This window comes from Camarhynchus parvulus, chromosome 7 (genome assembly GCF_901933205.1).
Source record: "Camarhynchus parvulus chromosome 7, STF_HiC, whole genome shotgun sequence".
Taxonomy (NCBI): Eukaryota; Metazoa; Chordata; class Aves; order Passeriformes; family Thraupidae; genus Camarhynchus; species Camarhynchus parvulus.
In genome coordinates, this window is record NC_044577.1 from 29,521,007 (window position 1) to 29,548,918 (window position 27,912).

Consider the following 27,912-nt stretch of genomic DNA (forward strand, 5'->3'; position numbering starts at 1 on the left):
CGACATTCTGATATCGTGTTTTTAAGGTGGAACTTGCCTCAGAAACTTTCCCAGGTTCCTAAATTACAAGTGCATTAAAAGATGAACTGTGTCCATAGTCAAATGAGTCACTGTGTTTGTGATGTCCTGCTCCTTCAGCACAAACAGAAAGGAAACCTTCCCACTGAGCCAGCTGGGACCTTGCTCCCCCACACTGGTTAGTGAGGGAATAGATCTGGGCTGCCCCTCTTGAATCTGTTCAAAAAGTCAGTCTGCCCAGAGCTAGCAAAGTAATGAAGGCAAAATCAGATTCCAAGTCCCTTCAAAGAAGGAGAAATTTACACTCAGCATTCCTTCAAAGAAGGAAACCTGCATTGAGTGCTGCTTCCAGACTTTCTGTACTCAGCTTTGATATAGAAGGCATTATTTCTGTCTACAAACTTTGCCCTCTATAAAAACTATATAAGGCTCTTTCCAGTTTGTAAATTGAATAACTCAGCTTTGGCACCAAGGAGACCTGCTTGGGAATTCAAGCTGTGCTGTGTTTGTGTACCATGCAACTCTAAAAAAATATCTTAAATGGGCATTTCAATTTGGGATTTATCATTTTAATTACAATTGCTTTTTAGCGTAGAGTAAATAATGAACTTGCATGTAAGAGTAAGTGATGTGATTATTTGTTCAGTATAATGTTAAAATTTATGCTTACCTGCTACAAACACAGTAACCTGGAAACTTCCACAAGAAATATAAAAATATGAGATCTGTTGCTCTGACTAGGGTTTGTTTGATTTTGACTAAGATATAAATCTGAGGTTTGTAGAATGCCGTTGTTGCTCACAAAGGATAAATCAGAGTCCAGATCATAACTCACTGCCTGCTGTAGATGGAGCCCAGGGCAGATGGCCACAACCTTTGGTGTGAGGCCCATGTGAAAAGGAGAAGAAAGGAGCTGGTGAGGGTGTGAAAACAGTTCCATCGGTTGTTTTTGCTTTCTGGCACAGGCTCTGTGCGTTGGGTGCCATTTGTCCTCGGACCTGGGGAGGAATTGACAGCAAGGAAGAATCTGCCTTAATTCTCCATCTCAGCTGGTTGCAAGCAAGGAATTCTGAGAATTTTTCTTCAGTATTGCTGTATTTCCTTGTTGAAAGAGAAAGGTCTTGCCCTGAACTCATTTGCTGTTACCTTGTAAGGCTTGTAAAGTAACACTTACAGGACTTGCAGCAAAACCTAATTTCATTATTAGGGTTATTAGCATAGTCTGCTCACACTCATCTTCCAAAGCCCTTTCATTCCTGCACATCCTGGGCTCCCACAGTGCCACTGCTGCAGGATTCTCAGAGCCTTGCTGCAGGATGCAACTCTGCCCTTCTGCAGAGCAATAGGCTTCAGTAAATTTTTCTAAGAGCAAATTCAGTGTCAGGAAATAAGTTTAAAACTAGTAGTCCACTGCTTACAAGCAGAGATGATTGGTGTACTCCAAATTGGCAGCTTCTATTGGGGAAATAAACACATAACCTCTAAGCTGTGCCAAATGATGTCCCTTTAGAATATTTGATTATTTTTTTTTCTGCTTGGATAGTCAAGATACTGTGTCATTAATCTTAGTTCATATGGGAGCATGCAGCAGGTTAGGCAGCAACCACTGATACATATTTTCTTTGCCCCACAGCAAGCTGTGATTAAAAACCGGAATTTTAAATCCCGAATCTGAGCTGCCACTCTTCTCAATGCAGTCTGCATTTAGAGCCAGTGTGGGAAGCTGATTTTGTTGAAAGCTTTCTAAAGCCACTGCAATGAAATGAAAGCTCTGCTTGCCTGTCGTTGCCTCTGGGTGTGTAGGGAGGCCGGCTGTGTGAGCCCGTCACTGTAACACACTGCTGGCACAGATGCTTGGGTGGGCAGAGCACTGCCTGCTTCGCTTCAGAACTCCTCACTCCAGCAAAATCCCAGAGGCCCAGCCTCGCCTCCTAAGGGAACTAAATTCATCCTTGAGGAGGAGGAGAGCTGTGTCAGTGCCCTGCTGCTGCTCTCCTGCTTGCGCTGCAGGTCAGTGTCTCAGCAGTGCCCTGCAGGTGTGCGGGTGCAGGAACTGCACAGGCGCCTTGCAGCTCTGTGGTGTCCTCCCAGGTTCCAGAGCTATGGCAGAAGGTGCCTGCACAGCCTGTGCTGCTTCTGCAACTGGAGCTGGGTGCTGCTCCAGTCAGTCGGAATGTGCAGCTGGAGATCACTGCAGCCAGACTGGGATGGGCCAGGGCATCAGCGTTGGCATTGGATTTGTGTGACAGTAATGCCTTGGCTTACCAGGCTCAGGGAGTACAGGCACTAAAATTTGTCCAAAACATGACTATTAGAAACTTAGAAGTTCCAAATGCAGAAGATTTGTATGCTTTTCAACTCCAGCTCAAGATGACCTCTGCATTTCCTCCTTCCATGTCATCTGTTTGGATTTTAAATGTTTTACAGCAGTGACTCTCTTACATGAAAAAAAAATCAATTGACTTGAAAAATTTGTGAGTGGTTCTGAATGAGGCTGCAAGTTTTAGTAACATTCAGTCTCTTACATATGTGCATTCCTTCTGGTTTAATTACGCCTCCAAACACTGGTTTGAATAGTAGCTATTCCATATCCAGGCAAGTTGAGAGTCACAAGGGAAAGTTATTTAAATCAGCATTTAAGTCTGAGTCACTGTCTAACAACTCTTTGAAATTCTAGGTAATTAAAACTTCTGAATTCCTGCTGAAATTGAGATAAGCATCCTCTGCAGGAATGCAAGACACACAGGTGGCTGTGGGCACAGCAGGTCACACTGGACTGTCACAGCACTGCAGGTGTGAGGTACAGCACTGCCTGTGCTCCTGAGGTGCAGCCAAGTTCCCTTAAGCTTCCTGGGACTCTGTGCCATGCTAGAAATAGTCAGAGATGCTGTCAGCTCTCCCACTCAGAGCAGGGGAGGAAGTAAAACCCACCAGAGAAACAAATATGGAGCAAGATGGACTTAGCAGTATGCAAGGAAATAGATTATTTCTGTATATATTGTTGGATCAGGGATGTTTGTCAGATCTTGTGAAAGTGATTTAAGGCCTGGGTTTGAGTCTCTTTGGGTTTTGGGGAGTCTCTTAAACTTGGTGGCATCAACACCTTTGTTACAGTAGGAGGAGGTTTATGCCAGCTGACAAATTGTGGCCTTCACCCAGGTTGGGTGCTGAGCACATTGATGGTGCAGGGCCCCAGACACGGTGCAGACACTCACCCACCACTGCCAAGCAGCCACACGTTGCTGCCAGCACACCTGGTGTGACTGAGCATCCTGTTTAGTGTTTGTAGCACAGATGCCTGCTCAGTTTTATGGTAGCATGAAATAACCATGCACACAGTCCCAATTCACTTGGAGGTGTTGGCGTCTATTTGAGCTCACCTGGGTTCCATAAAACAGGGAGAGTCTGAGCCTGGCAGAGTGAGAGAGGACAACACAAGTGAAAAACCTCACTGGACCCTCCTGTGCAAGCAGTGAGAACACATTCTTGGGGGCTCTCAATAATTCTGTGCTTGCCTCTTAAGCTTCACTTAACCACAGGGGACACAGCTGACCCTGTCTGACCAAGCCTGCCCATCAAGCCCTGCTGCTTGCAGAACACACAGGCCCTCAGTCCTGGCAGGCTGTGTTTCTGAGCTGCTTGGTCCTCCACTTCAATTTCACATCAACTCAAGGACTGATTGACTGCAGCACGTTTATTTCCTCCCAAATAAATCTCAACCCCGAAGCCAGCATCCTGTTCATATCACAAACACGTCAGGATTGCTCAATTAGCAGCTCCCACGGGTGCCTTTGCTAATGAAGAGAGAGCTGCAGCAGGGCCCCGGGGCTGGCTGGGTGGGATCAGCCGCGGCACCGGACACACCTCAGCCTGTGATGACTGAAGAGCAGACGGGAGCCATTCCCTGCTTCCACCTTCTTTGCCGAACACTGGCGTAGCACATCTGCATTTCCAAGGGGAGACTGTAAACTCTCAGTAGGTTTATATCCAGACATCTTCCATCTTCTTTTTCACTGCTCCTAAATCCCCTCAAGTAGCTCTTGTGCATGGAAACTGTTCATATCACAGGCACGTTTCCCTCAAGAAATCTCTCTATTATGCAATAATCGTTTTCTCCTCTGTGTCCCCTTTTATCTTTGCTTTACAAAAAGGTTCTTGAAGGCATTGTTGTAATTTTTGTTAAATGCTGTATAAATGAGAGGATTAAAGAAAGAATTTGAGTAGCCAAGCCAAAGAAAGATGCTTTTCCAGATGGGCGGGATGTTACAGGAACAGAGGGGACTTATTAATTCTGTGATGAAGAAAGGGATCCAGCACAGTACAAAAACTCCAATTAAGATGCCAACCATCAGAGCTGCCTTTTTCTCTTTCTGTTCTCTCCATGTTTCCCCATCTGTCTGGAAAGTGATAGCTGCACGACGAGCTGTAAACACCATCTGTGGTTCCTGCGAAGCTTCCTTCACCTCAAACAAAAGCAAACACAGTTTCTTACCAAGACAGTCTGAGTGAAGTATTACTTTTAAATGACAGCACAACATCTGTGCACCTACCACAAAAGGCCTGGACTTCATTCCTTCCATGTTAAAAGAAAGAAAATGCCCCAGAGTGCCAAACTCATTACACTGGAAAAGCTGCCAAGTGTAGCTGACAAACAGAGCTAAATAAAGAGTACCTGGTACCATGTGTGTTGTGGTACTGTTTTTTCAATTTATTGTCTTCATACCTATGGGAAATGAGGTTGTTAAGGCAGGCTAACAAAGGCCTGTGTCTGCTGCCTATCCCTGCACCAAACTCATGCTGCTACATGGCCTTCAGACCCGCTCTAGGTGAGCTGCTTCAGCTTCCAGGGCTTGGACCACATCATCTCCAGAGGTCCCTTCCAAGTCCAACCATTCTGTGATTCAGTACTTTCTCAAAAAGTACACTATTGCCAGAAAAACACCATTTCAACTGACCTTCAGTTCAAACTCTGGCTTCAGTAGAGGTTATACAAGAGAGGAAAGAATTTCAGCTACTCCAGGCTGTCGACAGTGCTTCTTGTCTCCTCTCACTGAGGGCAAACAGCTTCTGGGCAGAAGTTATTTGTGTGCTTTGAGTCTGACCAGATGAAGACACTCCTTAGAGATTTTAATCTGAAGATGGAAGTGTCTGTGATATTAAAGTTCTTCTAGGCACTACAGTTATGAAGAGAGCACAATAAAAGCAACAGCTTAAGGCTGTAAAATTTGCCTGAGTGATAATTCACAGGCACTCCAAATATGGGCCATTGTTAAATTAGCTACATATTGCACATGCATGTGCTACCTCAGTAATAGAAGGGGGGCCTGTACTCAGTATGAGCACAGCAATTCAGACAGTGAAGCACTGGCAGGGGCTGAACAATCACTCTTCAGGATGGATATCCCTGTCTGCACCCTCAGACACGAGCCGGGGCTGCAGAACGTAAGGGCAGCAGATTATGGGCACAGGCAAATAATGGAGGAAAATGAAAATCACATCTGTTCTGACAATTAAAATGGGACACCCCTCATGTAGCAAGGATCACACCATTTGTCTGCAGAAGGACTTGCTCTGCACGTCCTTAATCACACTCTGCAAAAAGGGATGAATGAATGTATGACACGAGGACAAATCTCTGACAAGCAACCCTGAAAGATTATGTCTTAGCGCTGAGGAGCAGTTACGTAAGTGCCTCTTGGGAACAGCCATACAAAGGACTTCCTCACAAGCATCAAGCACACTTTGGTACTGTATTTAACCTTCAACTCTTCCTCAGCAGATGGAGCTTGCTGTGTGCCATCATCAAATCACAAGATCAAATCAGAGCCTTCCCACTACTTCTGACTGCAGAATTTCCTAGCAGTGACCCTTTTGTCATTTAATTGCATATTGTAGGAAAAGGTTATTTCGTTTCCTTTGCTAGAAGATACCTCAGTCCTCAGGTGTTTTCCACAATGAAGCCTGCATTTACAGCATGGTCAAGCTCCTCCTGAAGTAAAAGGAGTTTTTACAAACTTCCCTGGTTGTTAGGTCAGGCCTCTGAAAACAAAACAGCAAGTGAAACTAGATCATGGTACATTTTGTAAATTACTTGCTAGAACTAAATGCAGCTCTAACTGTATCAAATCTGCAGTTCCCAGTGCCAGCCCCAGAAGCTTCTCATACTCCAGTTTCCAATGTAAGTCACAACAGCTGACCTTTATCCCCATAGCACACAGAACAAAGGACAAGTATAGAACCTTTGCCCCCATTTTGGGCTTTCTGATGAGCACTAGCAAGCAGGCTGTGACAGCAGAAGAGGTGGTCACAGACTGTAAATTATTGCAGTCCATGGAGATGCCTTGGGTTATGCTGGAGCCATCTCTGCAGTGCTGCACACTATTCTCACTCAGTGTCTAGCGGCACACTCTGCCTCAGGCACAGATTTCCTTCCATCTGCCCGGGCACTGCTCCAGGAGCTGCGAGTCAGGAGCACTGGGGAAATAGCTGGCATGAAAGGACTGCTCCTCTGAGGCCAGAATTTGCTTCAGAACTCGTGAAACCAGCTATTTCCAGGACAATGGGCTGTGAGAACTGCAGAGATAACTGCTGTTCTGTGAGACTAATAAAAAGTAAATGAAGGAAATGAGCTCAAGTACAAATCCTTCTACAGTCACAAAGGAGTTTGGTTTTAGTTCCAGAATTTATTCTTCTGTACATTGATCAGCAATTACAGTTCAATGCCTCTTCTCTTGTTTGTCTGTCCCCAGTAAATTACTATTCCTAAATGGATAGATGTTCCCAGAGCTGTACGTTCCCAATTCCTGAGTTCCTAGAATGTCATAGAAAACATGCCACCAAGGAGCTTCTGACAAAATCCCTTGATTTAAAATGTTCCTTATAGCTTTAATGGCTGTTATTATTGGTCCTTCATGGCAGGTGCTCTGTGTGTGTCTGTCCTGCACCTGCAGGGCCTGCAGTAACAAAACAACAGTAATGATAAACATCAATCAAATCTGCCTTAGTACCACAAATGTAGAGCTTTGCCTACCACAGTGTGGCTCAGCAAAGGTCACTACTGCCTCAGTGCAGCCCTGGCACACTTCTTGCTCTTCGAACAAGAGCACAAGAAGCTAAATGCACAACAAACGATCAAAACACAGAAAGGTCTACACTGTCTTGGATGCTCCACCAACATGACAAACAGCTCATTTGACAGGGAGAAAAACATCAGCTTTCTGTCACAGGATTCTCTTCTGCTGCAAGCAGGACTAACTGTATTTCTCCTAGGAAATCATTAGCCACTCCACTTTGCTTCCTGCCTCACTCTTTTCTGGACATTTTTTGCACCTCTTCTGGACAGCTGAACTTTGTTTCCTGACCCATCTCTTCTACTTGTGCAGAGGCACAAATAAGAAATAAAAGGCCCTTGACCCCTTCAGAAAAGGAGAGTATTTTTTTTCTCCCACATTGTCCTGACTGGTAAAGTGAGTTGGAGAAGTGGAATGGGCCAAGGTGCAGAACAACACAGCACCTCTGGAGCTCTGGGGTCTGATGTTATCCAAAGGGGGAAGGACTCTCACAAAACTCTAAGGTTTGGATCGTGCCTAATGCTTTTATGCACTATCCAAGTACTTTGAGAGGGGAGAAATAATAATAATTAAAAAAACCAAACCAAACCAAACCAAAAAAAAAAAAACAACAAAACCTCCACCAATCATCAACAGAACTGATTTTTAACTCCCCACATGAAAATTTAAGCCTGACTTTTCAATTACTACATGTAAGTAATGCAGACATTCAGATCCCATGATTCTCGTTTTGCTGGGCTATCCCTATGCTACAAGTGATTTCACTGATTTAAAAGGGCACTATCCAGCAGCATCTGCTGGTTTTCAAGCAGTCTCATTTATTTCAATTGGACTGCTTAGAAAGAGAATTATTGCCTGCTGTCAACCAGGTGTGACAGAGCACAGCTCTCTGTCAGTGATGATATGTCACTAGGTTTTTAATGAGGGTCACCCACGTCAGTGTTGCCTGCAGACTCACTTTTCAGAGAGTTTCATAATTGGCTAACCAAAAATTATAAAAGCACCAGCTTAATTTAGGATCCCAATTTGGCAATTATTTTATTTAAAGGAGAGCAAAAACCAAGCTGTCACTAAAACCAGAAGTATCTCAGATGTTTCACATCCGTCTCCCTCACCTGAATTTTTTCAAAGGTTTTGAAAAGTATTTTTCAAAAACACAAGTAAAATTTTAACCAAAGAATGACTCAGAATAGTTATTTTGTACCTATTCTATTCTGCAGCTCTGTAAGACCATAAGGTATGTATGCCAACTCCCAGTTTGAAAGGAATGCCTTTTCTCTGTGAAAAAAACCAAACCATTTTATATATATACACATATATATATACATACATATATATATATATATACACATATACATGTATATACATACACACACACGTACATAGACACATATATAGGCAACCTGCAAAGCACTTTGGTGCCTGACTCTGCTGGCTGACAAACATCAAAGTATCACCCTCACTGCTCCACTTGGTGCACTGGTTTTTCCAAGATTCCCCTACTGGCACCTGAGTGCTATGAGCTCAGACCTTTTCTGTCCTTAGACGTGCCAGAATTAACCAGCTGGTTGTAGCTCAGGCCACCAAGTGCAGCCCTGCTGTGCAGTTCCAGTCCAGCACTACCTGACAGCTCATTCCTGAGTGCAACACAGACGTGTCTCCCAGCAGGGATCACTGCTGTTATTGCTCACCTCCAGACTGGGAAGCACTGCCAGCCTTTGGCATCGTCTGCCAAAAAAACCCTGCTAATACTCCTCAGATCAGCTGGTGCAGGGCACCTGGAGTGAGGACTGACATAGATGCAGAGGGGAATTCACATCCAGAATCACAATGACAGAAGGAAAACGTTGCCAGGGTGAGCATGACAGGTGAGCATTCTCTGAGAACAGAGATGGAAGAAAGTAGAGGGAGGAGAGACATCAAGGGAGAAAGAATGGGAAAATCAGAATGAGCTGATGGGCAAACCATGAGAAGCAGAACAGAATTTGCCCCATCAGAGAGGACAGAGCTGATGCTGACAGCCTGATCACCCCTGCATGCAGAGAAGCAAAGCTTGGCAATGTTACCTTTGTGTTTGCATGTTAAAAAAACAACAGGGTTTTGCCAAAGAAGAGCAGTGAAGTGTGTGAAGATTCCCGTCCAGAATTCACTGGGGAACTGCTACTCTTCCTGTGAAAGTGATGGATCCTACTACCACAAGCTTAAAAAGGATCAGAGCTTAAAAAGGATCAGGATAACACTCAGTGAGTAAATCTCAGCATCTTAATTTAGAAAGAAAACAAGAAATGCATCCTGAATGCCAGTTTGCTTGATCCACAAGTTCATTTAATGTACACATGTGCAGCATCAGCTCTTCCTTCAGGTGAGGAGTAAAGCTTGCATGTGAATCACAGAAGTCTTTTAATTTAAGTCAGCAAATGGAGCTGCTGGGACAACAGGGGAAGTTGCCACTACACACCAATTGCAGACTCAAGAATCCCTGTTAGGAGAAGTCAATCACAGTTGATATGTCAATCACACCAATGAGAAAGAAGACTGGCTTGAGTATCTGCTGGCGTTGCAATAACTCCCCCAAAATGGGTGTGTAGCCCACTGTGCCAGAGCCCTTTTGTCAGTGCAGCCTAAACCAGCCCCCAGACTTTGCATCACAAAAAGCACTCACCTGGCAGCCATGCTCAGGGCCTCCTGCAGACAGAACCATGACATTTTGCAGCCAGACTCTGTCTTGCTAAAACTGTCAAGTGATGTGTCTCTCCACTGGCTCAAGCAGCAATGCCTCAGCTCATTTCACTTCCCAGAATTTTAGATTCCAGACAACTACTCCTGTATGGGTCTGTGTGTATGTAAAAGATAGAGCATGCAAAAACACTACAAATAATCAGCTGGCTTTTGTGTTTGAAGAGATTATACCTTAACTCCAAGCAATGCTTTCATTGTACTTAAAACAATTTGGAAGACATTTGGTGCAAACTAGGGGCTGAAGATCGTAGGAAAAAAAAATGCCACTAAAGGACTAGAGGAGACATTCCCTACTTTTCTAACAAATTTTTTGCTTTTTCATAGAAGATACCTTCATAAATCAATACATATTAGAAGCAGCTTCAAGACATTATGATCCAAATCTGTGAGTCTAATCACACATAATTACCAGTGCATTATGCAATTATTGCCAGTGAAATTATGCAATTATCTGGGGACACAACCTACAGACTCTTACTTGTGACCATCATAATGAGCTTCACTGCCTCCAAATCTAAGATAGAATTTTGCAGGGGAATGAGGCTCTGCAGGATTAACCCCAATGGAACAGAAATGTTCTCTGTAGGTATCTCTAACAACCACACAGCTCATCTCTGGCTACTGGGAAGGGACTGGGCTTAGGAAGTACAACATGTAATCACAAAAACATAAAGATTGGTAGGAGTGAGAGCAAGAGTATGTGACAGAAAGCAGGGAAAGTTTACAGAAAGCACAGCCAAGCACGGTGGAGGCATGGAATGGGTGACAGCAGCATCATGCAGAGAGCCTGACTTATGGAGCACAAGGAGCCAACTCTTCTGAAGGGACACAGCTTTCCTGTCAGCAAGGTGTATCCCCAAAATGAACGAGACCTCCCAAATGGCTAGGGCACTGCAGGATTGTAGACAATCTTTGGGATAAGAACATGGTTTTGAAGCCACCAGGTAATTTTAAACCAGAAACGATTGCTCATTGCTTCAACACTATGCAGTGAGCAGCATTCAAGGAAAAACAACCCAAGCACATCAATATATAAGTTTATATTGTGAATAGTGCTTAATCTGCTTACCAGAATGTATTCAGACACACAAACTCTGTGCTGGTAGATAAATGTGCATTTATCTTGGTACAGGACCTGGGGATTTGTTTGTCTTTTTTTAGAGAAACCAATGCTTTTTTTGGTTTTGCTAGAACTTTGGTTTCCTCCACCAATGCTTTAAAAAACATAAAGAGGAAAAAACCAAACCCAAGGAATGGCAAATTCAGAACAAAGAGACAATTTTCAAACGTCTCTCCTGACTGGCAGTGAATGCGCCTGTCCCTTACTCTTATAACACAAAGAAAAAAATAAGAGCAAAACTCTTCTCCAGAAGCTGCACTTTTTGACTGGCTAATTACTGCTCACGTCCAGTCTGTGACAAAGTCAAACACACGGGAGCCCCAGGGCACCTCGCAGCCTTCTCGCTGTGCCGAACCCACCATTGGGGGCAGAAAAAAACCCCTCACCACGGGTGAGGGCCGGAGCGGAGGAGAAGCAGGACAGCCGCGCCCGGGGAAGCAGCGAGGGCTCCCTCCCCTTGCCCAGCCTTACCTGGGCAGCCTCGGGCAGGGGCAGCACGGCGTTCCTCTTGCGGGCCCCCATGTGCAACTTGGACGCCTTGTAGATCTTCCAGTAGACGAAGAGCACCACGCAGAGAGGCAGGTAGAAGGCGCCGCCCGTGGAGACGATGGTGTAGGACGGCTCCTGGCTGAGCTGGCAGCGCTCCTGCTCGGGGCTGTAGGTCTCGCCCCAGCCCAGCAGCGGGGCGAGGGAGATGGCGGCGGACAGCAGCCAGGTGAGAGCGATCATCACGTTGGAGATGCGGCGGCGGGCGAGCAGCGTGTACTGCAGCTGCCGGGTGACGGACCAGTAGCGGTCCAGGGCGATGGCCGTCACGTTCCAGATGCTGGCCGTGCAGCACAGCATGTCGAAGCACACCCACACGAGGCACAGCTCCCGGCCCAGCCGCCACCGCCGCCCGGCCGACAGCTCCTTCACCAGGCTCAGCGGCATCACCAGGGCCGCCACCAGCACGTCCGACACCGCCGTGGAGGCCACCAGGTTGTGGGGCACCCGGTGGAAGGCCTTCACTCGCAGGATGGTCGCCAGCACCAGCAGGTTCCAGAGGAAGGTGGCCACGGTCAGGAGCACCAGCAGGGTCAGGATGAGGACGGTGAAGATGGAGAAGGGCTCCCGGCCCCTCCACGCGCTGCCGCCCACCACCGAGGAGGAGGCGTTGGCGTCCACGTTGGCAGACGAGGTATTGGCGCCCATGCTGGGCTGGCACTGGCCCCGTGGGGAGCAGGGGCTCAGGGTCTCCGCCATGCCCGGGACTAGGGCTCGACCCCTCACCGCTGCCCCTTCCCAGGCCGCCGGCACCGTCCCCAGCGCCGCTGCCGACGAGCGGGAGCCCCACACCGGGACGCGCCTCCGCTCAGCAGCCGCCCCACATGTGCCGCCGCCGCCTCAGCACTGCCCGCGGCTCCCGCCCGCGCCCGCCGCTCCGCACGCCCATCCCGGCCGGCTGGAGAAGGGAGGCAGGCTGGAGAAGGGAGGGAAGCACGGCGAGGCGCCGGCATGGGCAGCGCGGACGGACGGGCCGGCGGGCGGCACCGCCGCTGCCGCCCCGCCCCAGCGGCCGCCTCGGGGGCGGTGGCGCGGCCGGGCCGTGCGGGGCGGGAGGCGGCGCCTCCCCGGCTGCTGCCCGCGGCCCCGTGAGGGGCCCGCGAGACACCCGCTGTTCCCGGGTTATCCGAGCTGCCGGGGCTGGAGGGACCTCTGGCGATCACCCCGTCCTACCGCCCTGCCCAGGCAGGGCCACCTCGGGCAGGTGTCAGGAACGCGTCCAGGAGGGTTGGGAATGTCCCCGGAGAGGGAGACTCCACGCTCTGCATGGGCAGCTTTTAGTGCGCTGCCGCCCTCAGTGTAAAGTTCTTCCTCATGTTGAGGTTAAACTTCTTGTGTTTTAGTTTTTCAGTGGTGTTGCTGGGCACCACTGAAAAGAGTCTGGCACTATCCTCTTGGCACCTGCCTTTGAGATCTTAATGTGCATTAATGAAATCCCCTCTCTGTCCTGTCTTCTCCACACTAACCAGGCCCAGCTCTCACAGTCTCTCCTCATAAGAGAGATGCTCCAGACCCCTCATGATCTTTGTGGCCTCTGTTGGACTCTGTCCAGTAGCTCCTTGCCTTTTTTTGTATGGAGGAGCCCTGATTTGGATATAGTGCTCAGATGTGGCCTCACCAGGACCAAGTAGACAGCAATGGTCTGTGTCCCCACAGACCCAGGTGGTGATGAGACGCCCCCGTCTCCCCATGGACCCCATGAGCCTACAGGACACCATCTTCTCTTAACAGCCTTTTCCTGCCATGTTCCCTCAGTGCTCCCACCAACCATTTCATTGCTCTTAAAATAAACAATCAAATATGTGACCAAAGGCTTGGAGACAGACAATAGAATCAGCAGTGAATACAAGGGAATGCCATCTTTCCATCGGGATGTTTGGTGCTTTGTGGCGCTTTTGAGAAGTCTGAGGGATGCAAAACACAAAAGGGTGGAAAATAGCAATCTCTTGTAAGTCTAGATACTTCACATCTTCCTTTACATCTGTTCTCACTTTTCCCTGTTGACCTGAGAATTGATGAGAAAAGGACTTGTGACAGAGGGGAGGAATTGCAAAACATATTTCCTAGTCCTCATCACTTCACCAAACGTCACTTCAGGACTCTCAAACTGAATCTTTTTGGACCCAGTCTTGTCATACTCTCTCTGTCAGTCTGAAAGTTCTTCTTGGCTTAACCATTCCTGCATCCTTGTAATTCGTGTCCAAGCTCCCCTTTGCTCAGCTGTGTGAGGAGGTGTCTGTTCTCCCCAGGGAGCAGCTGCCCAGGCCAGCGTTGTCACAGCACCATTTCCAACCATGTCCTTTCAAGGACAGCATGCAGCTTAGTAACAGCTCTGGAGGGTGATGATTCATCCAGAGATAACAGAATTCCAGCCTATTTTGTGAAGTGATGCAGTATTTTTATAGCAAACATATAAAATTTAATATTAGATTTTCCAGAAGTTTTTTTTTATCCATTACAGGCAGATTATTTTTAGACCATTATAAAGGGACTACACTGAACTTGACTCTTTACATATTTTCCATTTTTTGTTTTAGATTCAGAAGTGCTAAAAAAGGTTCTAGCAGATGCAGTTTTATTCCATCCTCTTTAGTAGAAAATCAGCCTCCTTTCTAAAGCATTTTAAGAAAGCTCAGTTATATAAATCCTGCAATTGATTTGAGAAATATACAGAAAATTTCAGCTCAAGACAAAAAACAAACCTTCCAAAGTCCTTTGACAGCTGGTTCCATACATCCACAATTGAAAATGTGATGAAGAATCTAGATGTCACATAGATGCCAGGTAGTATTGATTTTATTAATAATGAAAACATTCATAGGTGATTGCAGCCGCTCATAGAGGAGCCCAGAAAGCCCTGGATGTCTCATCATCTTTAGCTGACAGCCAGAGTAGAGAGGAGAGTTTGGAAATTTTGTAACTGTTGTACAAGATTTTGCAGAGCCCACAATATTCCTTTTTTTTTTTTTTTTTTTTTTCTTTAAATTCTGACCAACTGGGAAAAAATAGTAGATGGTTGTGTTTTTCAATATTGCAGCTTACAAAAGTGTCTGGGAAGATAGACTGCTATTGAGGAGTATGCTAAGGTTTTGGGGTTTTTTTTGAAAAGTGGATGCAGTTCTTAAGCTGGATGACACCCATATAGCAAAGTGAATGTGTTTCTAGACAGGACCCTGATTTTCCATTTGTCTTCCCTTCTTCTAATGGCATCTTTCCTCCACCTCTCCTCACAACTCCATATCAAAAGTTTATCATGGTGGCTAAGAGGAAAAACCAAAAGTAATCTCTTCCCCATGTGGCTGTGCAATAAAGAGATTTGACAGAAGCAACATCATGGTATTTATGACTCTGATGCAAGCCAGCAGATTTTTTAGCAGCTAAGAGCATTCTAGCTCAAGAGGCTGGATTCTCATTGTCAAGGCTTAACATCTTCTATAAATCCAAAAGGATCATAAAACAAAAGCCTCAGTAAGCATTGCATGAATTCTAAAATCCTGAGAAAATCAAGCCAATAGAGCAAAAGCCAGGAGCAGTGATAGACATTTATTCTGTATGCTTAGCCCCTTGATTATAGGCTTCTTTCAGCATTACTTTAATTTGAAAAAAATTTAAAAAGCCAAACCCAGCAACAAACCCACCTTTCAAGGGCTAATAACTGGCTCTTTTCTGGCTGTTTTCAGGGCTCTGTAAAATCCCTTCTAAGTTTTGAGCACTTGAAGTGACTGGACAATGGTCTCCTAAGTAGGGCAGTGGTAGAACTAAAACCAAAGTCACAGTCCTGTGCACTATCCTGTCAGCACCATGTCTTCCTTCACAGTGAGACCTCCACTAGAATATTATTTTTTAAAATCACACAGCCCTTTTCACCATCCCTGTGAGTTGCTTTCCCTGAGCCTCAAGTCACTGGCTTGAAAGGAAATCATCAGAGCTTTGTTAACTTACTTAAATTGAGTCATCAAGTCATACATCAATCAGAAAGGCTGATTACTGCCAAAATACAAACATACTTATTTACAGCAGACCTCAGTAAATATCTTACTCAATTCTCAACTACTCTTGCTCTACAGTGTCAATAAAGGTGCCTTCTACCTGTGACATTCACCCTGAAAAATTTGATGGCAACCCTTTCTGACCAGCGTTGTGCTTGTCTGTAACTCTGCAGCTTTATGGCACACGAAACTCTGACCATGACAAGATTTTTCACCATTATGAGCAGTAACTCAGTGGCAGAGTGCTCCTTTATGGGCCTGTTCCAGGAACTGTCAAAACCATCTTCCAGTTCAAGCAGGAGAGTTTTGATCACCCCCTTAAGTGGTTTAAAGAGCCCAATTTCTTTGTCAAGGTTCTCAGAGGAAGAAAGCAATTTCTCAAGGCACATGATATTAGTCCCTGAGCGATTGGTCACTGCTGTGAGACAAGCCTTGAGAGCCTGATGGCTGAGGTCTATTAACTGCTCACAAGATTGATAACAGGGGAAGCTGCAAAGGAAACCTTAGAATTCCAGTTTGACAATCTTTTGCACTTCTTGCAATACCATGGTGGAACAGATGCTGCCCAATACACAGATATTTCATCAGAAACTATTTGTCATTTACGATTTCATAAACAAAGCAAAAGGTAATTGCACCTGCACAAGACAGAAAGCTTTTGATTCCCACTTAGCTCATGAATTTCTGTTCTGCTTAATCAGGAAATTAGAGCTGACTTTGTAGCTACTACAGGCAGGGAGTAGCCATTATACCTCTATGTTCAAGTAATGGTGTTAACTTCTATTTTTTCTTCAGTGTAAGCTACTATTACTCTAGAGCAGTAATATCCAGTCCTTCCATCTCCTACAGAAGTTTGTTTCAAAGTTTTCTTTGTACTAGAAAATTAGGAAATACAACTCAAGTATCACAGGGAGGAGTTGTGCAGGCTCTTTGTCAGTTTTCCATGTATTCAGACTTTAGAAGTGGCAGAATTTTGATGCCTTTTTAAAGCCAACCAGTTCTGGCCATGAGCATGTGGTCAGACAGGTGGTCACTGACTCCATATCCCAAATTTTTCCTGTTCCAAACCAATACTCCACACTACTGCAACCACTGCTCACACCCACATAACCACACTGCTCTTCACAGTGGTTTACTGCAGCTTTGCTTACATCTCTTTCCCAGTAATTAATTTTGCAGTTCATCTAATGAGTCCCTCAGCATTTCTTTTGTTTTAATGAAGGATAATTCCCATACAGTAACTGCACAGCTGGCAGGTATAAACAGAAGCCTTAAACTGTATGATGATGTAGATCTCAGAGAGAACTCCTAAGATGTGCTATTAATGAAAATAAAATTAAATTAATGACATGGAAATTAGTTGGACATCTATTATTTATAAATTTTTAAGAAAACCCAGAATCAAAGATTAGAACTCAATGAGACAAGCATCATAACTAGCACTGCTTACACTTCAGAGATTTTGCTATTTCATTGCAAGATTAGAAGCACAAGACATTCAAATTCTAGTAAAAGAATTACTTCGACATTAAAAATCTTAAAAGCCCATTAGGGTCTAAAGTTAGCCATTTCATAAGAGGGAAAACCAGACAATGCTCAGTTCTGAATGGTGGAAGCACTAGAAACAGAATGGTCCTATTATTTCTCCCCATCTGCTTTCCCCAAGGATGAAAAGGAAGTCCACTGATTTTTTAAAAAATACTTCAATGCATGCTACCTCAGAAGACCTAAGAAATAACAGTCCAGTTTATATTGGAATAACTACCTATGCTTTGTATTTGTAACTGCACCTGGGTTACATTTTAAATGTAAATTAAAAGCTGGTTTACTGTAATCACAGATGGCCCACATTTCTGGATCTTGTGACATTTTAGTCCTTGCATGACACATGAAAGAACACTTTTGAAACACTTCTTACCACCACTGTAGCCTCTAAGAGCAGTTACCTACTGCTACAATGGCAGAGAGATGGAAATAATACGTGTAATACAATTACTCTTTTACCCAACTTATGTATTCTTGTACTGAAGCCTCCACATTTTTTCTGTCTGCAATGTGTATTCCACCCTCTTCCATTTCAGTTTTTGTATTCCTCCTTCAAAATACTCTTCTAGTATATTTATAAGCCATTTCACTTTTTCACTTGAGTCTCTCCCAGGACCTCCCAGTCCTGTGGCAGTATCTTTGACTTTGCTCATTGCTGATCTGATAGACTAAGACTTGAAAGCACTTCACTTTTGTAATTTACAAGATACAATTGCAGAACTTCTCACTGCATCAAGGTTATGAAGCGTCTTTAAAAAATACCTGGTTTGAGTGCTTTAATTTATGCAATCTGCTTTCCTTAATTCATTGCAGAGTACACTAGACATCCCCAGATTAATAAATTCAGATTTAAACATGAAGGAAAACCAAGTATTTCAGTATAGTGTTACCATTATATCACATTTAACCAGTATTACTCATTAAATGTGATATAATGGTAACACTATTATACAGACAAGCAGATGTACCAGAACTGATGTAAGATATTTGTTTTATTTTGGACACTGTACTTGTTATACAGATACCATGTCTGAAATTATTCACAAGCTCATACAGCCTTAATTATTCATCCATGGTTCAGTTCTAAAGGAATCTTCTTATATTCTTCAGTGTATTTGATGGCCAAAGCAGAGTTCTGTAGCATTAAAATCCCTTGCAATGATTCATGTGAGCAAAACCTTTTTATCTCACAATGTCCTTATGCTGTCCACTCTAGTAATTTTCAGAGGCATGCATAGAAAGAAGGGTAAATGTAAAGCAAATTCTTCTATAAAACCTAAAGGTATTCTCTCTTTCTTTAATAACAATCTCTGTAGTATTGACTTCAGGTAATTTAAATGATCTTCCTTACAACCAGTATGGCAAAATTCCCTGGCCATATTCTTCTTTAAGCCCCAGTTCTGAAGAGTCTTCCTGAAGTGAAAAATAAAAGATGTTCCCAGAAAAGAAAAAATCCTTAAAGAGACCTAAAAATGGGAAAGGAGCTGTTTAAATTGGAAGTAACTGCCAGATGGTTTTGATCAAGGTAGGCTGCTGCAAGGCATTTTAATGGGCAGAATTAACGAGAAAACTGCCGATTGTCAGATTTCTTGCTGATGTGTTTGAAGATTTTTGCTTTGTGGACACTCTTTGATTTCTGGTAGCCAAATCCCCCACCTCCACCTCTCTTCTGTAGTCTTCTGCCATGGTTGCTGTTCACATCTAAAATTTCATTGGTTAAAGAATTTAGAAAGGAGTAATTTGAAATATTGCATTTTGGGTTTACTAAGGGTTATTGATCTGAGAAAAAAACAGAGAGAAAGTTGAGCTGCCTAATTACAGAGAAAGCCAGAACTTTGTGCCTGTGGTTCTAAATACTCCTCCAGCTGTCCAATTAAGCTGTTCAATGTACTACTGCTTAAAATTCCATACACTGTCAGTTTTGAAAGTAATTTAGATATAGTCTTCTAGTTCTTGCTCTTGCCCCTCTATGCCAATATTCCATGACTAAGAAACTTAAGCAAGTATCTTTCAATGAAAATAATTTTGCATGGAGGTGAACAATACTTTGGAACATGGATGCATTCCAGTCTGCCCAACAGCAACTGAGACCTGTACTGCACGGACAGGTGCTAAAAGAGATGTTTGTAGGCATTTCTGCAGTTAATATTTACATTTCCTTTGATAAAATACTGTTGGAGCATGATGCATTTTTACTGTTATTAGCAGAAAAACTCCAAACCCAACAACAAAACAGCAGAACTTGAGATACCACAGGAATTCAGCAAGTTGCACTGAACATTTATAATGCAGAAATTCAGCTTTGAAACACTGCAGTAAAAGGATACTGAGGTCAACAAACGGAGGAACTTTAAAACCAAACGAAAGGCAGACTTTGGGAAGATCCAAGTTATTGACATCATAGATCTGCTTCAGAGAATGGGAGTCATAAGCTCTGATGTAAGCTTTGTAAGCCTCCTGGGCTGACTTGTGAAGGAAGTAGTTCTTCTCTATCAGTTTTTCCAGCTGGTGAGGGAAACATAAAACCATAAGAGACATAAAGAATTATAGCTGTTAAAAATTAACATTATATTCAACATTATACATTATATTCAGACTTTTTTTTTACTGTATGAGTGCCAATGATATTCACTCCTTACTTCAGCAACACTGCCCTGTGACATCAAAGTGCACATTCAGGTGTAAAAATGCTTTTATAAACAAGAAGAGGGACAAAAAAGAATCCTGAAGTTGACTTACAGTACAAAGCAAGCCTCAGCAATATGAAAATTTCCAGAAATATTAAACTGGGTTGTCCCAAACAAGTTAATCAAGGACAATACACCTGCAGCCACACCACAAAACCATGTGTATGAAAACTGCCAGCCTGACATGTCAGCTGTGTGATTCCATGCAATTCCATGCAAAGTCTGATATATTATGGTGCCAATGCACTGTGAAATCAGCATTATTAATTCTAAACAAAAAATGCAGATACACAGGCTAAACTATCATTTTATTTGATGTGGGCCAAGTTCCCAATACTCACTAGATCCCAGTGTTTCATTTGATGTTTAATGTACATTAACTCAGCATTCTAAAAATAAGCTACATTAGGCACCACTTCTTCCTGATTATGCTTAATTAGGAACCTCTCTCTGTAAGGAGTGTCTTCACTGCTTCCTGTACTTGCCACTTTAAATTCAAGTTACTGCAAAGAAACTTTACAGGACTCTTATCAAAAGAATGATTCACAGAAGTAATCAACAATAGAAACTCACATCTTCAGAATTATCTGTGCTACTCCCCATAACCCTGTGTTCCTTGGCTATTTTTGTAGTCCAGAGCACAAAAGAATTTTAGCTCATATTGGGCTTTATTAACACCAGATAATTAAAAATACACATGGGCTTATATACTAACATTCCTAAAGAAGCACACATATTTTTGATTTGCAGTCATTATAGACTGCAACATTCTCCATGCAAATTATAACAAAGGTATTCAAAGTAGTTGAAGTGTAAAAACTTGTCATACCTGAGATTGGATGTCTGAGATTTTTGACCAAGAAAATTCAAATTCACTTAGTGGTACCTTAAAAACAGAAGAAATGAAGTATCAACATTATTTACACTGTGTAAATATAGTGAATGTGCTTCAAGAACGAGGACAAACAGAAAACAATCTGCTAGATAACAGATTTTTTTTAATACCACAGCTGTATCTGGAAAGTGCCTTTACATCAACATGACAGTATTATCACTTCCTTTAAGCCAGAGTAATAGAGACACTCAGTATGACACCAATTTTTTACCACTTTTGCTTTAGAAGTTAAATCACTTTAATTAAAGTCACAAAACAAGTCCATAAGGAGAGCAACCAAGCAGCTCTGTGCAGTTCTGTTAAAATGATTACCTTTAAAAGAAGACTATTCTTTTGGAATTAAACACAATGAAACTGATCACTGAAAAAGCAAAGCAAACCAAACCAACAAGTTTTGCCTTTAAAAACTGGACAGAAGTTTACCCTGGCTTGTTTCAGGTAACGAAGGAAGCCCAGTTCTTCTGGTCGTAAGATGAGCAGAGCATGTCCTCTACCATTTATTCCTCTGGCAGTCCTACCAACACGATGGATATATTCCTTTGGGAAAGAGTAACAGACAACAAGGTCAGGCAGTCTTAATCATCAACAAAAAATGCACCAGAGTTAACCTTAATATAATGTAATGCACCATTCACTATTTGCTAAGACTTTTTCTTGGCACAGACAAATGGATAAGGGAAAACAAATGCTGAAGGTGCAAAGCAACATCAGGCTGAGACAGCCCCTGACTAAAGCATTTTGTCTTTTACTGAAGAAAAAAAATTTTAGTCCACAGTAACTGAAAATTAAACCTTGATTTTAGAGATTTTTGAATTTCCCTTGTTTAGAGTAGACTTTTATTCAAGTAAGAATATTATCTTTAAACAAAAAGCAAATTTCAACTGGAAAAGCTCAGGGATGCATACGTAAACTCACACTCCTCTTGAGAAGTGTTTGGCTGTTTAGCTGATTAGATTTTAATTTCATAGCACAAACAGTATTTTAAAATGCAATTCTTAAGAAGGCAATCAAGGTCTTGGCTAGGAGCAGCATTTCCTAGGAGCTGGTGAAGGGCAGTGAAAGAAACCAGCAGCTGGATATGACCAGCTGAATCCTGCCCTCAGTCAAGCGGCAGTTTCAGCTCTTCTCTGCAACTAAGTTTGTAGTCAGAATTTGATTTCTTGCTGTGACACTTGTCTATTTCCTTAACTTACCTTTGGATCATCTGGAGGGTCATACTGGACAATCCAGTCAACCTCAGGAATGTCCAATCCTCTGGCAGCCACATCAGTGCACAGCAGTATTCCAGACTCTGCATTACAGAACTGGAAAAACGTTGTAGTACGTTTGGTCTGTTTCTGCTTGCCCTGAAAGGAAACAAACGCACTGGGGATGAAATATCAACTAAAAAAGTAATTTGAGGCATCTTTCCAAATCATGGTTTTGTACAGACCAAGCAGAACCATTTGCAGTGAAGAAACAAAGAAAAAGATAAACCACACAGGGTTACAAGAAGTGGCATCCCTCAGAGGTTACAACGTATCTCCCAAAACATTAAAAATTGCATAAACATTCTTCTCATGAGCACAACATGCATGTTTCAAGTTCAGAAAGAGGACATTTGGAAGTCTGGCAATATGTGAGACAGATTAAAGGTTATAAAAGCAAACAACCAAACAAAACCGACACCTGTCACATTTCTATCAAAGAATAGCAAGATATTTTCCCCCAAAACGAAATAAAAAGGAACATTTGTGATTAGTTGCAACTGTTTCATAGACTTTCACTCAATTCTTTGTTCTCAACTGTGCATTTTGTGGTTTTGACAAAAAATTTACAATGCTCATCCAAATGGTAAGAATTGGCATAGTAAATCCAAATATCACCCAGGCCTCAGAAAAAGCATCAAACACTTTAGGCATCAGACTCTGGATTTCTCTGACAAGAAATTCACTCCACATACTGAATTTTAGTGCTTGGGAAAGGTAACTTCTCAGAAGAAAACAGAAATGTTGCTACACAGAGAGCATAAATTAGTATCACTGTTCAGCACTGATTCAAAAAATAGCAAGTCTGATTACTGAAGTGTTATTATATAATCTTTGCTTTATCTCCTTCCTCTACAGACTAATCAAGACCATCATCAGTTTTATGAGCAGCCTGTCAGTTTATTAGAAACTGGACTGAAACAAACTAGGCAAATGTAAAGCCAATAACAACTTACAGGTGTTGTCAGAATAATTCCAAATAAATCAATGAATAAGATACTTACATGAATGGCCAAAACAGGCAGATCAATGTAGTTGAGTAATTCATAGTGGTACTTCACTGACATACATGAAGAAAAAAATACCATCAGTTTCTTCTTCCGGTTCTTCTTGAGGAATGTGAAGAGCAAAAGGAATCTTTTTTCAGATGGACAGACCACATAACCCTGCAAAAATTTTAAACATTGTTAAATAAAAGTAGTAAGGAGCAAACTTGTGTTTTAGCAACACAATTACATCAGGGAAGGGCTACTTTGTGAAAAAAACCTCACCAAACAGTTATACATCTGAAATACCCCAGGTAAAAAAAACCACAGGGGTTGGTATGGTCACAGATCTCAAGCCTCCCACTAATGTTTGTCTTACCTGTTCCAGACCATCTACAGTTGCTGTCTCCTTGTTATCATCAACCCCAACATACAGTGGCTCTTTCTTCAGAGAGATCTTGGCCAGATCTTCCACCTTTCTGGTTTGTGTGGCAGAGAAAAGCATCGTCTGTCTGCGCTCTGGAACATATTTGAAAGACAGCCTCACTTTTTAAAGAACAATTCAGTGATTCCATAAAATCTAACTGCAAACTTCCCTGGGCAAATCTTCCAACTAAATTCCAATTCAAACATACTGCTACTGACAAAGAAAGAGGTGTAGTTGTATTATGGGGTGTACACCATGTTTGTTTCACCTGTCCCCACCCCCAAAATCCTAACCACTATCAGAAACACAGTGTTCTTTCTCTGTAAAAATGTTAATAATAATTTGCAATCCAATTCAGACACAAAACAAAACCAAGATCAATCTTCTAATTCTGAATTAATTTCCATGAATACTACAATATTTTTGTTTGAAAAAACAATTCAAATTGTGTTTAATACATCAATTACAAGGAATAGTTGAATGAAAAATTAGGAAAAGAAAAATTTCAGGTAAACACTTAAAATTTTCAAGATACTGGTCTTGGAGGTATCAAAAAAGATTGAACTGCAAGTCAGAACCCCTTTTTCCTTGAATTTAAACCTTATTAGGAAATAATGAATTGCAGGAAATAAACAGGCAGAGGAAGATGAATGAGAAAATGGAAACATTAAACTAAAAGGATTTTATATGAACAGAAATATATCTCTGAAGAGCATTTAAAAACTCTGTTCTTCAGATAAATGATGTTGAATAAGTAATATATACTGGCTAGCAGAAAAAAGGATAGAGTAAGAAAACCACTATGAAGTTCATTTACAGAACTATAAAAATTAATAACTTCTCCTATAATAATAGAGTCAAAAAGAAGACATAATATTAGTCAAGTGATTTCCAGGAAAGAGAGGTTTTTTTCTTACTTGGTAAAAGTTTTATGATCTGTTTCATTTCTTCTTCAAATCCAACCTCCAAGATTCGATCTGCCTCATCAATTACCAAACACTGCAAGTTCTTGTACATGAAACCTGGAGTGTTCTAGAAGATTAACAAACTCACAGTCAGACAGGGAAAGGAGTTTTTTTACGTTTTAACAACCAGATTAGACATCAATATTGTATCTACCTGCATATGATCCAGCAATCTTCCTGGTGTGGCTACAATGATGTTGATTCCATTTCCAAGCTTCTGTGCTTCTGCTGATCTGTTACTGCCCCCCATTATCAGACCATAGGTATGAACGTGATGATTCATAAGTTCCTTAAGAACTCCGTAGGTTTGCATAGCCAGCTCTCGGGTAGGCGAAAGAATAATAACACCTGTTCCTAAAAATACATCAACCAGAGAGTCACTTACAACTCATCCAACCCTCCAAATGGCTGCTTTGCAGTAAAATTCAGCTGTGAAATGAAGAGCCTTACCATTCCTAGGCATGAATTTCAGCTTGTAGATGAGCTCTACTGCAGGAATTAGAAAAGCGAGTGTTTTTCCACTGCCTGTTTTTGCAGCTGCTAAAATATCCCTGTAAGCAGCAATAGCAAAAGAAGTATTTAGTTGACCATACCAAGAGAAGAGCAATCTCACTCTGATCCATGCTGACAATGTAAAAAACTAACATGGCTTAAAGAAGACCAGTGGAGTTGGTACTGGGAGCTTGCTGGCAGAGGCAAGTCACAGCAACCAGCCAGTGAAAGGCTGGCCTCAATGACCATGGAGGTCTTTCCCAACCTTAATGGTACCATGATTTGATTTTATGATTCATGTATGTAGCTTGCCAGCAAAATTTACAAAAAACCTGGGGTCATTAGAGTGACTAAAAAGCCTTATTTCTTACCTGCCTTCCAGAAGAGGCTTAATACTTTTATGCTGAATTTCGGTCATGTGTGTAAACCCCATGTCGTTTATGCCTTTCAATGTATTCTCACTGACAAAACCAGCCAGGGAAGCAAAGGAATTGTCTTCAAAAGCACCTGAAGTGAGGGGTAAAATAAAAATATTTAAATTTATTTCTTCTGCCATCTGAGATTAACCAGTTCAAACTGACCAAAGGACTTCTTATTGCATTCTATCACAAAATCCAAAGACACTGGCAAAATACTCTGTATTAATAAGTTCATAAGAAAACTACACAGAGTTAATAAAAATGAAGATGAATGCACTGCTTCTTCTGTCAGATTTACTAGTTCTACACCTCCAGCATGCTCTTCATGAACTCCTTCCTTTACAGATAAGCATATGTGTATATAGGTATAAAAAACACTTTCACTAGTAATTGTAGGACCAACAGATGTGTATATAATGCAAATTTCCAAGAACAGCAGGTGGGTGAGAGCTGTACAGCTGCCAGTGTCAAATCATGTATCCAAACACCTGACTCACAAAGCTCACTTGAAAACTGCAACTTGCTCTGGAAGAAAAGCGTTAGACCTTGGGATTTTGCCTGTGCATGAAAAAGAAAACACAAGATACCTGTTACACCTAGTGGCAAACTGGGCACTTCATCCTCCTCCTCTTCCACTTCTTTTTCTCCAGAGTCCTGCTTATCTCCATCTTCTGCCTCTGCAGATTCATGTTCTTCAGTTTTTGCTTTTTTGGTTTCTATATCTGGAGTGTTATTTTTACAGAAAACAAGTCAGTTAGAAATACAAAGATCATGGTTATCATGAAAAGCTGTTTCACAGACTGAATTTCCTTTAGTCTGTAAACTATGTATAAAGATCATGATTTTTGGGGTGGAAGGGGGCTGGAGGAGAGACAAGGTTTCTATGGAATTTTCTGAGGCACAGAGCAAAAATTCCCCAAGTTCCTTCCATACAGCCCACTTTGTACAGTGAAACAATGTAGCTTCATGTATATCATGTGACATCTTGTGTGGAAGCAAGATAAATTGTCCTTAAACCGATTACAAAATTCTTTCCCATTGGCAATGCAGACACCAAATTTCCTACACCATTTGTGCCCAGGGTATGTGAGAAGTTGCATTTTAGGTACCTGAATCTTTAGAAATGAAAGCACCTCTTCATTGCCATAACCATGATGTGTGTCCCAAAAATCAAATATATTTTGAAAGCTTATATTCTTCATGTATGTCTAGATAAGTATCTATAAATATATGCATATAAAACCATATGCAAACCTAGCAATATTTGTGTGGTGCTTTTTTTTTTTTTGTAGTTTTCAAGTATACTTCAGTTTCATAATATATAAATGTTGTCAAAGGCTGGACATCTTGCTAAAAAGCAATACTGGCTGCACAGCCAAGTACAGACAGCACTCATCTACTACAGCCCTGAAACAAAGGGCATGTATTGAAATAATAAACAAGCAAAACATCCAGTCAGCGTTACAAAGCACAACCCCATGGAACAAATAACTTGGCTACTAGTATGGATTAAGAATTCAAATCTCGCAGCTGGAATGAAACGTGTAAATCTTTAGACCTCAGGGTCTTTAAGGCGCACACCTGACCGGCACATGGCATTTCAAACTTTCCCCGGCGCCGCGGGAAACCTAAGGAGGCGCTTGTGGGGTCTCCCAGACTAACTCAGTCCTGGGATACACGCTGTCTTTGCTAAAAACACGCACCATCTCCTCCGTTAGCCACCGCTTTTCTCTTTTTCTTCTTCTTTTTCTTCTTTTCCCCGCTGCGGGGTCCGGCTCCGTCCGCAGGCTCCGCGCCCTCCTCGGCCGCGGCATCCTCCTCAGGCACCGCCGCCTCCTCCACCTCCTCCTCCGGGGGTCCCTGAGAAGCCGCCTCGCTCGGCGAGGGCACTGCACGGCGGAGACAGAGACAGAAGGAGGAGAGAGAGGGGAGAGAACACGAAGTTAGTCACGGCTCCGCCGGCGCTCGGCCGGGGAGAGGCTCCGCGGCGCCGCCCGCCCGTACCTGCCCCCTGCGCCGCCAGCAGCTTCAGGTTGCGCTGCCGCAGCTTCAGGTTGCGCTTGTGGATCTTCCTGCGGAGAAGCCGCATGGGCAGGTTGCTGGCAGCAGCCGGCACCGACATCGCGGCAGCGGCAGCAGGAACCCCGCGCTCCCGGCACACGTGGGGAGGCCGCGACCGGACCCGCCGGAACCGCCGCCCGCGGGGCCTCACGGGCCACGGGCAGCGCCCTCTGGGGGCCCGGCGGAGGCAGCGCCGCGCGGGGCCCGGCCCCAATCCCTGCCCTGCTCGCGGACTCGATTCCCGCCCCATTCCCGGCCTCCGTCCCTGCCCCACTCCTGGCCTCGATTACCGCCCCATTCGCGGCTCCCATCCCTGCTGCGCTCCCGGCCCCGCTCTCAGGCGCCGAGGCGGAACACGTCCCGGGTTTCCCTGAGGGGGGGGGCTCGCCGTGTCCCACACAGAGCACCCCAGCCTCACAACGCCTGTCTGCTCGGTGGTGCCTTCTTGGAAAAGAACTCTGAAATCATCGAGTCCAACCTACGATCAAAATCACCCCGTGGCACTGAGCACCATGTCCAGGCTTTCCTTAAACACCACCAGGGATGGTGACTCCACCACCTCCCTGGGCAGTTCATTCCAATGTTTAATCACGATTTGTGAAGAAATTCTGTCTAATATCCAGCCTAAGCCTCCCCTGCCGCAGCTTGAAGCCGTGTGCTCCTGTCCTGTAGCCTGGGAGCAGAGCTCGCCGCCCCGGCTGCCCCC

At 43.3% G+C, this 27,912-nt stretch overlaps 2 protein-coding genes across 2 annotated transcripts; both read right to left on the reverse strand.

Annotated features, from left to right (window-relative positions):
- Positions 1 to 2: 2 nt before the first annotated feature.
- On the reverse strand, positions 3 to 12,466 carry LOC115905714 (5-hydroxytryptamine receptor 5B-like). The gene is made up of 2 exons (XM_030952332.1): positions 11,419 to 12,466; positions 3 to 4,481 (listed from the first exon to the last, which is right to left on the reverse strand). The coding sequence occupies exons 1-2, from the start codon at positions 12,190 to 12,192 to the stop codon at positions 4,149 to 4,151; spliced, it is 1,107 nt and encodes a 368-aa protein (XP_030808192.1). The 5' UTR covers positions 12,193 to 12,466; the 3' UTR covers positions 3 to 4,148.
- A 5,534-nt stretch (positions 12,467 to 18,000) lies between these two features.
- On the reverse strand, positions 18,001 to 27,339 carry DDX18 (DEAD-box helicase 18). Its single transcript, XM_030952752.1, has 14 exons — positions 27,150 to 27,339; positions 26,849 to 27,034; positions 25,733 to 25,867; positions 25,098 to 25,233; positions 24,685 to 24,785; positions 24,389 to 24,588; positions 24,187 to 24,301; positions 23,222 to 23,361; positions 22,861 to 23,022; positions 21,803 to 21,955; positions 21,033 to 21,146; positions 20,544 to 20,600; positions 19,355 to 19,532; positions 18,001 to 18,728 (listed from the first exon to the last, which is right to left on the reverse strand). The coding sequence occupies exons 1-14, from the start codon at positions 27,265 to 27,267 to the stop codon at positions 18,586 to 18,588; spliced, it is 1,938 nt and encodes a 645-aa protein (XP_030808612.1). The 5' UTR covers positions 27,268 to 27,339; the 3' UTR covers positions 18,001 to 18,585.
- Positions 27,340 to 27,912: the final 573 nt, after the last annotated feature.

What these genes read in the sequence shown, in the direction of transcription:
- LOC115905714 (XM_030952332.1), bottom strand. Translation starts at nt 12,192, where the DNA reads ATGGCGGAGACCCTGAGCCCCTGCTCCCCACGGGGCCAGTGCCAGCCC. An exon ending in CCCTGCCCGAGGCTGCCCAG is followed by an intron (nt 4,482 to 11,418) that starts GTAAGGCTGGGC and finishes CTTTTGTTTGAG; the next exon opens with GTGAAGGAAGCTTCGCAGGA.
- DDX18 (XM_030952752.1), bottom strand. Translation starts at nt 27,267, where the DNA reads ATGTCGGTGCCGGCTGCTGCCAGCAACCTGCCCATGCGGCTTCTCCGC. An exon ending in GCTGGCGGCGCAGGGGGCAG is followed by an intron (nt 27,035 to 27,149) that starts GTACGGGCGGGC and finishes TCCGCCGTGCAG; the next exon opens with TGCCCTCGCCGAGCGAGGCG. An exon ending in GGTGGCTAACGGAGGAGATG is followed by an intron (nt 25,868 to 26,848) that starts GTGCGTGTTTTT and finishes ATAACACTCCAG; the next exon opens with ATATAGAAACCAAAAAAGCA.